Source organism: Anolis sagrei, chromosome 5 (genome assembly GCF_037176765.1).
Source record: "Anolis sagrei isolate rAnoSag1 chromosome 5, rAnoSag1.mat, whole genome shotgun sequence".
Taxonomy (NCBI): Eukaryota; Metazoa; Chordata; class Lepidosauria; order Squamata; family Dactyloidae; genus Anolis; species Anolis sagrei.
The window spans coordinates 3978552-3991849 of NC_090025.1; the positions used below are offsets into that span (position 1 = coordinate 3978552).

At 47.1% G+C, this 13298-nt stretch overlaps 1 protein-coding gene across 1 annotated transcript in view; it reads left to right on the top strand.

Annotated features, from left to right (window-relative positions):
- Positions 1–11167, top strand: part of LOC132777135 (programmed cell death protein 4-like) — a 25820-nt gene extending 14653 nt beyond the window's left edge. Inside the window, exons 4-11 of the mRNA XM_060779502.2 lie at positions 1561–1674; positions 4568–4789; positions 4911–5008; positions 5155–5269; positions 8037–8144; positions 8298–8408; positions 8544–8683; positions 10432–11167. Coding sequence (XP_060635485.2) covers positions 1561–1674; positions 4568–4789; positions 4911–5008; positions 5155–5269; positions 8037–8144; positions 8298–8408; positions 8544–8683; positions 10432–10483 — 960 coding nt within the window. The 3' untranslated portion in view covers positions 10484–11167. The remainder of the gene's footprint in view (positions 1–1560; positions 1675–4567; positions 4790–4910; positions 5009–5154; positions 5270–8036; positions 8145–8297; positions 8409–8543; positions 8684–10431) is intronic.
- The last annotated feature ends 2131 nt before the right edge of the window (positions 11168–13298 follow it).

The following is a 13298-nucleotide window of genomic DNA, read 5'->3' on the forward strand; positions in this document are numbered from 1 at the left end:
CTGTGTGTCAAACCTGGCAAGCGGTGAAAGCCAGGTGCAGGACGCTGCACCGCTCAACCTGCCTCATGTGAAGCCCCTCGCCTGGCTTGCCAAATATAGAATCTGTAGTCAGACGAAGCAATGTTGGAATTGAATTAAGATGTTTGTTCTGAACCTGGTAAGTGGCAAAAAAAAGTGGCAAAGACCTGGTAAGTGGCAAAAAACAGGTGAGGGAGGCTGCAGAGCGTTGCCTGGCCTCACGCGAAGCCCCTCGCCACTTGCCAGGCCCGATGGGCAGCGCAAGTTCTATTCTGTCTCCCATGCTTTTTATATGAAACCGCTGGGAGAGGTCATCCGGAGTTTTGGAGTTAGGTGCCACCTCTATGCAGATGACACACAACTCTATTACTCATTTCCACCCAACTCCAAGGAGTCCTCTCGGGTGCTGGACGAGTGCCTGACTGCTGTGTCCATCTGGATGAGGAGGAACAAGCTGAAGATCAATCCCAACAAGACAGAGGTCCTCCTGGTCGATCGTAAGCAGGATCGGGGTATAGGGTGGCAACCTGTGTTGGACGGGGTTACACTCCCCCTGAAGCCACAGGTCCACTTGGATTCATCGCTTACGCTTGAGGCTCAGGCGTCAGCGGTGTCTGGGAGGGCTTTTGCACGATTGAGACTCGTGCGCCAACTGTGACCATAACTCGCGAAGGCTGATCTGGCCGGAGTGGTCCATGCCTTGGTCACCTCTAGATTGGACTACTGTAATGCGCTCTACGTGGGGCTGCCCTTGAAAACGGCTCGGAAATTCCAACTGGTCCAACAAGCGGCGGCCAGGATGTTAACTGGGGCTCCTTACAGAGAGAGGTCAACCCTCCTGTTCAAGGAGCTCCACCGGCTGCCGTTTATCTTCCGAGCCCAATTCAAGGTGCAGGTGCTTACCTACAAAGCCCTAAATGGTTGGGACCAGCCTACCTGTGTGACCGCATCTCTGTTTATGAACCCACACGTTCTCTTTGTTCATCCAGAGAGGCCTTGCTCGCGATTCCCCCTGCGTCGCAGGCACGTCTGGGGGGGACGCAAGACAGGGCCTTTTCCGTGGTGGCTCCCCGACTCTGGAACATCCTCCCCAAAGACATTAGACAGGCCCCTACGTTGGCAGTCTTTAGGAAGAACTTGAAGACCTGGCTGTTCCGATGTGCCTTTCCAGAATAGGAAGACTCCAACAACCCATCCCAGAAGCACTTTATTAGACTTTAAGATTACTTGCACATTGCATTTATTCTAAAATCCGATATCCGATATACCACCTGTCACATCAGCACTTTTAATCTGTGCCCATTACATTTGATATTGCTTTAATTGTTTTGATTTGCTTTGAGTTGTGTATTTGTTATGCTATATTTTGGGGCCTTGGCCTTTGTAAGCCTCATCGAGTCCCTCGGGAGATGCTAGCGGTGAAAGCCAGGTGAGGGTCTTCTCTCGTTTGGGGAGAAGGTGGGCAGTGGGCATCTCTAGGGTCAGTTGCCACTCCTTATTTACACTTGCTCACTTGGTGCCCTTCCCTCGGCCTCTCCACAGGGTGACACAGTCTACGCCACCGTGGTTCCAGAGCTGGAGGAAGGGGAGCTGGAGAAGACGGTGCATCCCATGGTGCTGGAGTACTTTGAGCATGGAGACACCTTGGAGGTGGTGGTGAGTGACACAAGAGGGGGAGTCTTCAAGGGAGTGGGGTGTCATTCTTGGATGGCTTTGCGAGGGAGGCCAGTTGCCTAAATGGGGTGGCTGACTCAAAAACTGGGTGAAGAAGAGAGACAGATTCATCTTTGGTGGTGAAACAGTAATCAGGCTCAATCATAGAATCATAGAATCAAAGAGTTGGAAGAGACCTCCTGGGCCATCATCCAGTCCAACCCCATTCTGCCAAGAAGCAGGAATATTGCATTCAAATCACCCCTGACAGATGGCCATCCAGCCTCTGCTTAAAAGCTTCCAAAGAAGGAGCCTCCACCACACTCCGGGGCAGAGAGTTCCACTGCTGAACGGCTCTCACAGTCAGGAAGTTCTTCCTAATGTTCAGATGGAATCTCCTCTCTCTCAATGTGGCTTAGTATTTATTCATTTATTTATTTAAAACATTCATATTCCGCCCTTCTCACCCTGAAGGGGACTCCTCTTGCCCTGTGTTCCAGTGGGTGGCGGGAAAAGAGAGATAAGAAATCTTTATCTGGTTGTAAAGGCAAAAGGAATGTTTTCCTTTCATTTCATGGGACAGGAAAAGCTTTATATGAGACGGAGAAAGGATTTTAGTTCAGTCTTGTCAATGTTAATTTTCATAACGGTCTTGTTTCCAAATGGATTTGTTTGTTTGTTTATTTAAAACATTTATATTCCGTCCTTCTCACCCCAAAGGGTACTCAGGGCGGAGCACAGCATATATACCGCAAACATTCAATGCCAGGACACAAATTCACATACAATACATAAACATTAAAAAACATTTATCAAAATATTAAAATACCCCATTTAAAACCGTCCTAGTCATCCGTGTAAAATCTAATTGCCCTGGTCATCTAGTAGTTAAGTTGGTCTGCTTTGGGCCTCTCATTAAGAGAACAACAGGACATCTAAACCTTTTGATTCAGGCAGAAGAAGGTATTAAAGAAGGTATTTAAGATCAAGTCGGGGATGTAGTTTTGAGTTTTGAATATGTTTTTATGGGTTTTAACTGATTTTTTAAAATGCCAATCATATTTAGTTCTGTTTTAATGTTTGTATATTTGTAGAATAAAATCACTTTATTGTTATTTGTTGTACTCTAGGCCAAGAAAAAGCCCTCTGACTTTAAAACGCCACACAGCTGAGTAAAAATGCAAGCAGTTTATTGAAGATAATTAAAAAGCATTAGTAGTAAAAACACTCCATAGAAATAGGTAAATCCAAATAGGTAGAAAGATAAGCAAGAACAAATAATTCAGGAAATAAGTCTGTCAGAGTTCATGAAAAACTAACACAGAAACTGACCTCACTACCACTGAGGATGCTTGCCATAGATGCAGGTGAAACGTCAGGAGAGAATGCCTCTAGAACATGGCCATATAGCCCAAAAAAACCTACAACAACCCTAACACAGAAACTTCCAAGGTAAAACTCCAGACTTGAATCATGAAATCAAAGGGCAATCTATCCAAGGCAAGGCTGCAAGGTTCAGAACAAAACCTTAATTCAATTCCAACATTGCTTCGTCTGGCTACAGATTCTATACTTGGCACTTTTATCCCCTAATCTACTCTATATCCCAAGCGGCCAGAAAAGGATTTCTTTTCAGCCTTGACTCTGTTATCAGTTTCTCTCTCAGTCTGGCAGAACGCCTGAGAGATTGGGGTGTTTGTCTGTTCTGTCTGAAAACATCCCTTCTATCTTCTGGCTCATTAATTTTTGCAGCTGGGCCAGGTGCCAAGCTTTTCTCAGGCTCAAAGTCCTGGGAATTCTCTAGTAGCAATTCAGGCCCTCTTCCAGAGACCATCCCATCATCCCCAAGCTCTTCAGGAACATTCTCATCAGGAAAGACACTTTGAACAGGAATCCCGTTGTCATTCTCTGCCTCTAAAGCACCCTCCTCAATAGAAACAGCATTGTCATTCCTGTCGCAGCTCAGGATAGTTTTCACCTTGCTCAAGACACCACCACACACCAAGGCTGTAGGTTTTATAGTTTATTGAGAAAAAGCAAAATCAAAACAGAGAAATAAAGATGCAAAAGTTCAATAGGCAAAACAGAGTCTTAAATGCAAAGGCAAAGTTCCCAAGATCCAAAGGCCAAAAACGTGAAGCATAATCCCTTAGCAATGGTCAAACAAGAGTCCATGGTAGACAGGTAACATCAGGATCAAAATCCAGTCTCAAAGAAGCCAGAAGCGTTCCGCAAAAGCCAAGGTAATTCTACAGAAGTTAACAGGGAAAGAGCAACATTGGACTGACAGGGAATGCCTGTCGGCTACATCATTAAATAAGTTTCCCTGACATGAAAGCATTGTGTTGACCTTTGGCTTCACGCTTGCTGGCAAGGAGTGTGCTTCTGCGAACTCTTAATTGCAAACAATCCTGTCTACTCATTAATTCACCATTATCTTCAAGGCTTATCTTGGCCCAGTTGGGCCGGATCACTCTGGGAACCGAAAGGAGTCTCCACCTGCACTTGTGGAGTTTCACTATCTCTATCTAAAGGCACATTCCTTTCCCTGGGGAACAGGCTTGCTGTTTCTTCTTCAGAAGCCACACTATCAGCCCCTTCTGGAGCATGTACAGGAATCCGTAATCCATCAGCCTCCTCGTCATCCTGCAGAAAGTCAGGCTCAGAAGGCCCACAACAATTTCCAACATCCAGTGTACTCTGATCATTAGACACAATCACAGGCTGAATTCCAACAGTATTGCACATTGTACAACGAAATTAAATGCCGAGTTGAAGTCCAAAACACTTGGAGGGCTGAAATGTGTCTATGCCTGGTCTAGACTGTGCTCCATCGTGGATTGTATAAGGTCAAAGGCGCTTGCTTTGGCCTCCTTCCACTTGCCCCTTTTTGCAGGAGCTGCTCCAGGAGCTGAACTTGGGGGGCAAGAAGGCAGCCGTCTCGTCCATGGCGGTGTCCCTTTCCTTGGAGGGGAAGGCCAGCCACCGGGAACTGACCTCCCGCCTGCTCTCGGACTTGGTGGGGAAGGTGCTCGGACCTGAGGACATTGCCACGGCCTTCGATGGGATGCTGCACGACCTCCCGGACCTCATTCTGGACACTCCGGAAGCCCCACAGGTGGGATAGGCTCCCTCCATGGACTCCATTGGGGTGACAGCAGATGGGAGGGTGTTGGAAGGGCCTAGTACATACTGTGGTGCTTGACGCCATCCCTCCGTCCATCTGTCTGTCCGTGCAGATGCTGGGCCAGTTCATTGCCCGGGCTGTGGCTGACCATGCGCTGCCCCTTGACTTCCTGGAGCGCTACAAAGGGCGCGTCGACTGTGAGCACGCTCGGTGAGAGAGCCTAGGCCAGCTTCCTCTTGCCCTGTGTTCCAGTGGGTGGCTGGAGGGCTAGTTGTGTCCTGCTCACTCTCTCCCCCCAGCCTGGGCCTCTGGTCCTTCTTCTTCTTGACCACTTTTCCCTTCGTCCACCCACCTAGGGCTGCCCTGGATCGTGCCGCTGTCCTTCTGCGCATCAAGCGAGACGTCAACCGCCTGGACAACGTGTGGGGCGTGGGAGGGGGCCAGAGGCCCGTCAAGCATCTCATCAAGGAGGTGAGCTCATCATTATGGATACTTCACATGCCTAATATTGTCATAAATACTTTTTAAACATTGAAAAGCTTATTTTATTTTGTTCACATTGAAATGAACTGGTTTTTGTTAATTTTACACGTGTACGGTTGTTATATATTGCAATGTTTATACTTTTTATAATTTATTTGTCGTGTCAGGACAACCAGTCAAATTGTATTACATTTCTAACAGAACAAAGCAACCAAACAGACAAAATACAGAATTTGTGAGTTTGGTAGTTGATTAAATGTCCTTTGACCAGTAGCTGGCCCCTTGGAGTGCCTCTGGTGTTGCTGCAAGAAGGTCCTCCATTGTGCATGTGGCAAGGCTCAGGGTGCATTGCAGCAGGTGGTCAGTGGTTTGCTCTTCTCCACACTCGCATGTCGTGGATTCCGCTTTGTAGCCCCATTTCTTAAGGTTGGCTCTGCATCTTGTGGTGCCAGAGCACAGTCTGTTCAGCGCCTTCCAAGTCGCCCAGTCTTCTGTGTGCCCAGCGGGGAGTCTCTCATTGGGTATCAGCCATTGGTTGAGGTTCTGGGTTTGAGCCTGCCACTTTTGGACTCTCGCTTGCTGAGGTGTTCCAGCAAGTGTCTCTGTAGATCTTAGAAAACTATGTCTGGATTTAAATAGTTGACGTGCTGGCTGATACCCAAACAGGGGATGAGTTGTAGATGTCCCTGCCTTGGTCCTTTCACTGTTGGCTGCTACTTCCCGGCGGATGTTAGGTGGTGCAATACCGGCTAAGCAGTGTAATTTCCCCAGTGGTGTAGGGCGCAGACACCCTGTGATAATGCGGCATGTCTCATTAAGAGCCACATCCACTGTTTTAGTGTGGTGAGATGTGTTCCACACTGGGCATGCGTACTCAGCAGCAGAGTAGCACAGCGCAAGGGCAGATGTCTTCACTGTATCTGGTTGTGATCCCCAGGTTGTGCCAGACAGCTTTCGTATGATATTGTTTCTGGCACCCACTTTTTGCTTGATGTTCAGGCAGTGCTTCTTGTAGGTAAGAGCATGGTCCAGAGTGACTCCCAGGTATTTGGGTGCGCTGCAATGCTCCCGTGGGGTTCCTTCCCAGGTGATCTTCAGAGCTCAGGATGCTTCTTTTTATAATGACTTTTTGTATGTTTTTATGTCGGTAATTGCAATGCTTTACCATGCTGGAAACCTCCCTGAGTCCCCTCGGGGAGATGGAGGAGTATACAAATAAAGGTTTATTATATTATTATTATAGCAGAGCAATACAGAGAAAGAAGGTAGACACATACAGACTATAGCTACATTGGTTACACAAACAAGGGGAATATTACACTTTACTCAGCATTCATAGAATCATGGAATCCTAGAGTTGGAAGAGACCTCATGGGCCATCCAGTCCAACCCCATTCTGTCAAGAAGCAGGAATATTGTATTCAAAGCACCCCTGACAGATGGCCATCCAGCCATCTGTTAGGGGTGGATGGCCATCTGTCGGGTGATTTGAATGCAATATTCCTGCTTCTTGGCAGAATGGGGTTGGACTGGATGGCCCATGAGGTCTCTTCCAGCTCTAGGGTTCTATGATTCTAAGATAAAAGTAGGCTCTGAAATGGGGAATCTTTGCAGAAGGCAAGGTGTTGGTTTATGTTCATGCATTGGGTTCTTGTCGCTGCCTGTTTCGTGTTGACATTGGGTCCTGGATCTACAGGTTACTGCTTCCATTTGCTCAGCATTCACTCTGCATACATACTATTTCATCCATACTCACCACCTTCTTCATACAAGCCATCTTGGAAAGAGGCAGAGGGTGGACAGGCTGTATTCCTCACAGAACTGGAACACTTTTTATGTAGCATTTGTGCTGTTGTTTTCTTGATTGATTGACAACTTGTTATTCAGCTAAGACTTGTTGATGCTCCATCAGTTCTGGACAGAAGTCGTTTTTCATCCTTAACTTAAGGAACCATTGATTCTGACTCTCATAACTTAAAGAATTATTGTTTCTAACTATGTAAAGATGGGTTGTTGTAGATTTTTTTTTGGGCTATATGGCCATGTTCTAGAGGCATTTTCTCCTGACGTTTCGCCTGCATCTATGGCAAGCATCCTCAGAGGTAGTGAGGTCTGTTGGAACTAGGAAAAAGGGTTTATATATCTGTGGAATGACTAGGGTGGGACAAAGAACTCTTGTCTGCTGGAGCTAGGTGTGAATGTTTCAACTGAACACCTTGATTAGCATTTGATTGCCTGGCAGTGCCTGGAGCAATCTTTAGTTGAGAGGTGATTAGATATCCTTGTTTGTTTCCTCTCTGTTGTTGTGCTATTGCGATTTTAGAGTTTTTTAAATACTGGTAGCCAGATTTTGTTCATTTTCATGTAAAGATGTCTTGTTTACACCAGAAGTTAACAGGTCTGTTATTGTCAGTTCAGCGGTTTTCATGCCACAATCAATGTTCACCTCCTCCACAATATCATTTTAGGTCTCAATCTTCTTAGGATGGTGTCAAGTCTTCCTAGGTCCTTAACCAGACTCCAATCATACAATTTCATTAATTCCACTCATGATACTAGTCCCTGGCAAATTGCACAACAGACATGGCTGAATAGGGAGCCTGGGCAATGCCAATATTCACACCTGGCTTGGCATCTCAAAGGAGTGGCCTTTCCCAGATTTGGTAGCTTGGACCTTGATTGAGCTCTGGCTTGGAAGAGTCGCTTGACCACTGACCACCCAACATCCACCCACTTGCCTTCTTCTCTTCCACAGATGAACCTCTTGCTTCGGGAGTACCTGCTCTCAGGAGACGCCTCCGAGGCTGAGCACTGCTTGCGCCAGTTGGAGGTGCCCCACTTCCACCATGAACTCGTCTATGAGGTGGGTGATAGGTCATATCCCTATGTGAGGAAGGGTCTTGGGCATCAGAGGACCATCCGATGCTGTGTGTACCATGGCCAGCACCCAGATGGCTAGCAGTAGCCATTGCTTCCCATGACGCACTCATGGCTGCATCTCCCCATGTTATGCCAGGCTGTGGTGATGGTGCTGGAGTCCTCCGGGGAGACGGCGGTCGCCATGATGGTCAAACTTCTGAAGATGCTGTGGGAGACTGGACTGGTGACTCTGGACCAGATGAACCGGGTAAGATGTTGTGGCCATGGGTTGCACACAGAAGCATGTGAGACCAGGGATCAGAGGAGACCCAACCTCAAGCTACCCCTATCCAGGCTTGTGTTGACACCTGCCCTTCTTCCTCCTTCTCCTCCTCTCTTTCAGGGCTTCCAGCGGGTGTACAATGAGCTGGGGGACCTCAGCCTGGACGTGCCACTGGCCCACACCATCCTGGAGCGGCTGGTGGACCGCTGCTTCGAGGAAGGGGTCATCACCAAGCAGCTGAGAGACACCTGTCCTGCTCGGTATGGCTAACCTCTGACTTCCCAACCCTTATACTTTGGCTATAGGGTCAGGTCTCCCTGTCGTTCGACTCAACAGGGGTGTCCCTTTTGAAAATGGGTGGCAGAAGACACAGGCCAAGATCTGGCACTGAGGAGACAGAAGATAGAATATAATAGCTTTATTGTCATTGTACAACCAAATTAAATGCTTTCCCCATCACACATCACAAAACAACACATATGTTTACGTTCGTGGAGTCAGGGCCACGATTGTGAATGGAGCAACTGCAGAATGAAAACTGCAACTGAGCATGCAACGAAATGCTGATGCAGAAAAGCATGTTCATTGTGCCACATGCTAAGTGTGCGGTTCAGATAGATGCACATTCCCACCGGAGCTACACCGCTCCGGCGGGTAGGTAATGTCACGTTGCCAGGGCTCTGCCTTATTTAGGTAGAGGTGAACCAAACTCCCAGTTTTATCAGACAGTTTAATTAAAACAGCACTTACTTGCTGGCTGTTTTAATAGACCAAAACATAAAACATAAAGAATAAACAAAAACTGATAGCAAAAGCTACACCGCTCCGGTGGGAAAGTCATGTTGCCAGGGCTCTGCCTTATTTAGGTAGAGATGAACCAAACTCCCAGTTTTATCAGACAGTTTAATTAAAACAGCACTTACTTGCTGGCTGTTTCAATAGACCAAAATATAAAACATAAAGAATAAACAAAAACTGATAGCAAAAGCTACACCGCTCCGGCTGGAAGGTAATGTCATGTTGCCAGGGCTCTGCCTTATTTAGGTAGAGATGAACCAAACTCCCAGTTTTATCAGACAGTTTAATTAAAACAGCACTTACTTGCTGGCTGTTTTAATAGACCAAAATATAAAACATAAAGAATAAACAAAAACTGATAGCAAAAGCTACACCGCTCCGGCGGGAAGGTAATGTCATGTTGCCAGGGCTCTGCCTTATTTAGGTAGAGATGAACCAAACTCCCAGTTTTATCAGACAGTTTGAAACAGCACACTTGCTGGCTGTTTTAATAGACCAAAATATAAAACATAAAGAATAAACAAAAACTGATAGCAAAAGCTACACCGCTCCGGCGGGAAGGTAATGTCATGTTGCCAGGGCTCTGCCTTATTTAGGTAGAGATGAACCAAATTCCCAGTTTTATCAGACAGTTTAATTAAAACAGCACTTACTTGCTGGCTGTTTTAATAGACCAAAATATAAAACATAAAGAATAAACAAAAACTGATAGCAAAAGCTACACCGCTCCGGCGGGAAGGTAATGTCATGTTGCCAGGGCTCTGCCTTATTTAGGTTAGAGATGAACCAAATTCCCAGTTTTATCAGACAGTTTAATTAAAACAGCACTTACTTGCTGGCTGTTTTAATAGACCAAAATATAAAACATAAAGAATGAACAAAAACTGATAGCAAAAGCTACACCGCTCCGGCTGGAAGGTAATGTCACGTTGCCAGGGCTCTGCCTTATTTAGGTAGAGGTGAACCAAACTCCCAGATTTATCAGACAGTTTAATTAAAACAGCACTTACTTGCATTTTTATTTATATAGATTGCTTATCTCTTTGTTGACATCCTGGCCATTGTATCTGTCTGACTTGACCGGATGTGTCGTTCTGGTCTGGCCTCTCTAGTGAGCTTAACCCTTCAGTTACCGATGCTCCCAGGCACATGTCTTGGGAATGATTTTTTCCACCAATCAATTGATCAATTTCCCTTTCTCTTTCTTCAGGGGCCGGAAGCGGTTCGTCAGTGAGGGAGACGGCGGCCAAATTAAGCAGTAACTGGACGGCGGCGCTTTCCGCCTTGCCCCCCACCCATTCACCCACCAGCCCTGCCATGGCCCCAGCCCATCAGGAGCCCCCACTTGGACACCCCCAAAGCTGTGCCCCCAGCAGGTGGCCATGGGGGAGAGTCTCAGGCTTGCATCCATGCAACTGGGAGGGGGCCTGAATGTGGCTGGAGGGGGAGGCGCGGGCCCTTTGGCTCTCCCCTCGTCCAGATATTGCCCCCCTCCCTGGTCTTGCTGCCATCACCCCACACATCTCAGGAAGGAAAGCGGGGAGCGTGGTGGTCCAGAGGGGAGAGGGGTGGGCCCCATCCTTTGGGGCACTTTCCAGGGCGACTCCACCACGCTGCGCCCAGGAACACCCCCCTCCATCCATCCAGTATCTCAACCACACACATCCTCCACCTGGTCTTGGCCCGGAAGTGGCTTAACCTGCTTGAATCAAAACAGTGTGGGGTGCAGATGGGGGCGGATTCCGGTTTCAGGGGCTCTGGTGCTGCTGGGGGCATCTCAGGGTATGCGCACACAAGGAAGACCCTCTCCGGCTAAGTCTTGATGGGTTCGGGGAGGAAGAGAGAGAGTAGGGCTGGAGGAAAGGGGCAGGGGGCTTCTGTAAGCAAGGCTGGCAAGCAGGTAAAATTTTTGTTTTGTGGAAAACAAAAATAAAAGATGCACCCAACGAGCCTGGCTGTGCTTCGTCATTCCTTGGGAATTGGTTGCAGCAGGTGGTGCGTCCTGTGTGCGCAAGATGGGTCGCACTCGCTCATTGTTGCCCTCCAAAATCATAAGACTTGGAAGAGATCAAAGACCCCTTCCCCAAAGATCGTCCAGTCCAACCCTTTCGGACAGGCAGGAAGACACAACCCAAGCACTCCCAAGAGATGGCCATCTAGCGTTTGCTTAAAAATCTCTTGAGAACGAGACTCCATTACACTCCGAGGAAGCTTTTGTAGAATCCTAGAGTTGGAAGAGACCTCATGGGTCATCCAGTCCAACCCCCTACTAAGAAACAGGAATATTGCATGCAAAGCACCCCTGACAGATGGCCATCCAGCTTTTGCTTAAAAATCTCTAGAGAAAGAGACTCCATTACACTCCAAGGAAGCTTTTGTAGAATCCTAGAGTTGGAAGAGACCTCATGGATCATCCAGTCCAACCCCCTACTAAGAAATAGGAATATTGCATTCCTGACAGATGGTCATCCAGCTTTTGCTTAATAATCTCTAGAGAAAGAGACTCCATTACACTCCAAGGAAGCTTTTGTAGAATCCTAGAGTTGGAAGAGACCTCCTGGGCCATCCAGTCCAACCCTATTCTGCCAAGAAGCAGGAATATTGCATTCAAAACACCCCTGACAGATGGCCATCCAGCCTCTGTTTAAAAGCTTCCAAAGAAGGAGCCTCCACCACACTCCGGGGCAGGGAGTTCCACTGCTGAACAGCTCTCATCCAGACAGACCTTAAAACCGAAACCTATCAGGGTTTTTGCCGAGGGCGTCCAAACAATGCCCCCTGTAAAAATGAATTAATTCAGAATCATCTTGGTTATTCTGAATTAATTACATATCCCATTAGATCCAGGCCTTCCTGAAAGACCCAGGCCTAATGGGGTATAGGGCCTGTGGGGACTCACCCCTGGGTAGTTCCATGACCAACCAGAACTACCTGAACTACCAGAACTACAGTCAGGAAGGTCTTCCTCGTGTTCAGATGGAATCTCCTCTCTTGTAGTTTGAAGCCATTGTTTCGCTTCCTAGTCTCCAGGGAAGCAGAAAACAAGCTTGCTCCCTGCTTTACACCAATAAGTTCTTCCTAATATTTAATATAATAATAATAATAATAATAATAATAATAATAATAATAATAATATTTAGGTGCAGTCTCTTTTCCTGCCTTTGGATAAGAGTTGGGAAATATATATATATATGTAACACAATTTTTGTTCCTGGGTTATCAATGACATTTACTAATTGTGTCTATCATAAAAAAACATGGAAAAGGTTTATTAAACAGGGAGGGATCGGTCACACGCTTGTGGGGAGAGCAGGCAGCTTGGCTTTGGCTATGTTCCCCATGTTTTGTTGAAGGCTTTCAGGGTTGGAATCACTGGGTTGTTGTAGTTTTTTTTGGGCTATATAGCCATGTTCTAGAGGCATTCTCTCCTGACGTTTCGCCTGCATCCATGACAAGCATCTATGGCAACCATTACAACAGCAAAACAACAGAGAAGAAACAATCAGGGACAGCTAATCATCTCTCAACAAAAGATTAGCACTGCCAGGCTATAAAGAGCTAATCAAGGTGGTCTGTGTCCAGAGGAGGGCGACTAAAATGATAGAAGGTCTGGAGAACAAGCCCTATGAGGAGCGGCTTAGAGAACTGGGCATGTTTAGCCTGAAGAAGAGAAGGCTGAGAGGAGATATGATGAGAGCCATGTATAAATATGTGAGAGGAAGCCACAGGGAGGAGGGAGCAAGCTTGTTTTCTGCTTCCTTGGAGACTAGGACGCGGAACAATGGCTTCAAACTACAAGAGAGGAGATTCCATCTGAACATGAGGAAGAACTTCCTGACTGTGAGAGCCGTTCAGCAGTGGAACTCTCTGCCCCGGAGTGTGGTGGAGGCTCCTTCTTTGGAAGCTTTTAAGCAGAGGCTGGATGGCCATCTGTCAGGGGTGATTTGAATGCAATATTCCTGCTTCTTGGCAGAATTGGGTTGGACTGGATGGCCCAGGAGGTCTCTTCCAACTCTTTGATTCTATGATTCTATGGTCAGTTGAAACATTCCCACCGAGCTCCAGCAGACAAGAGTC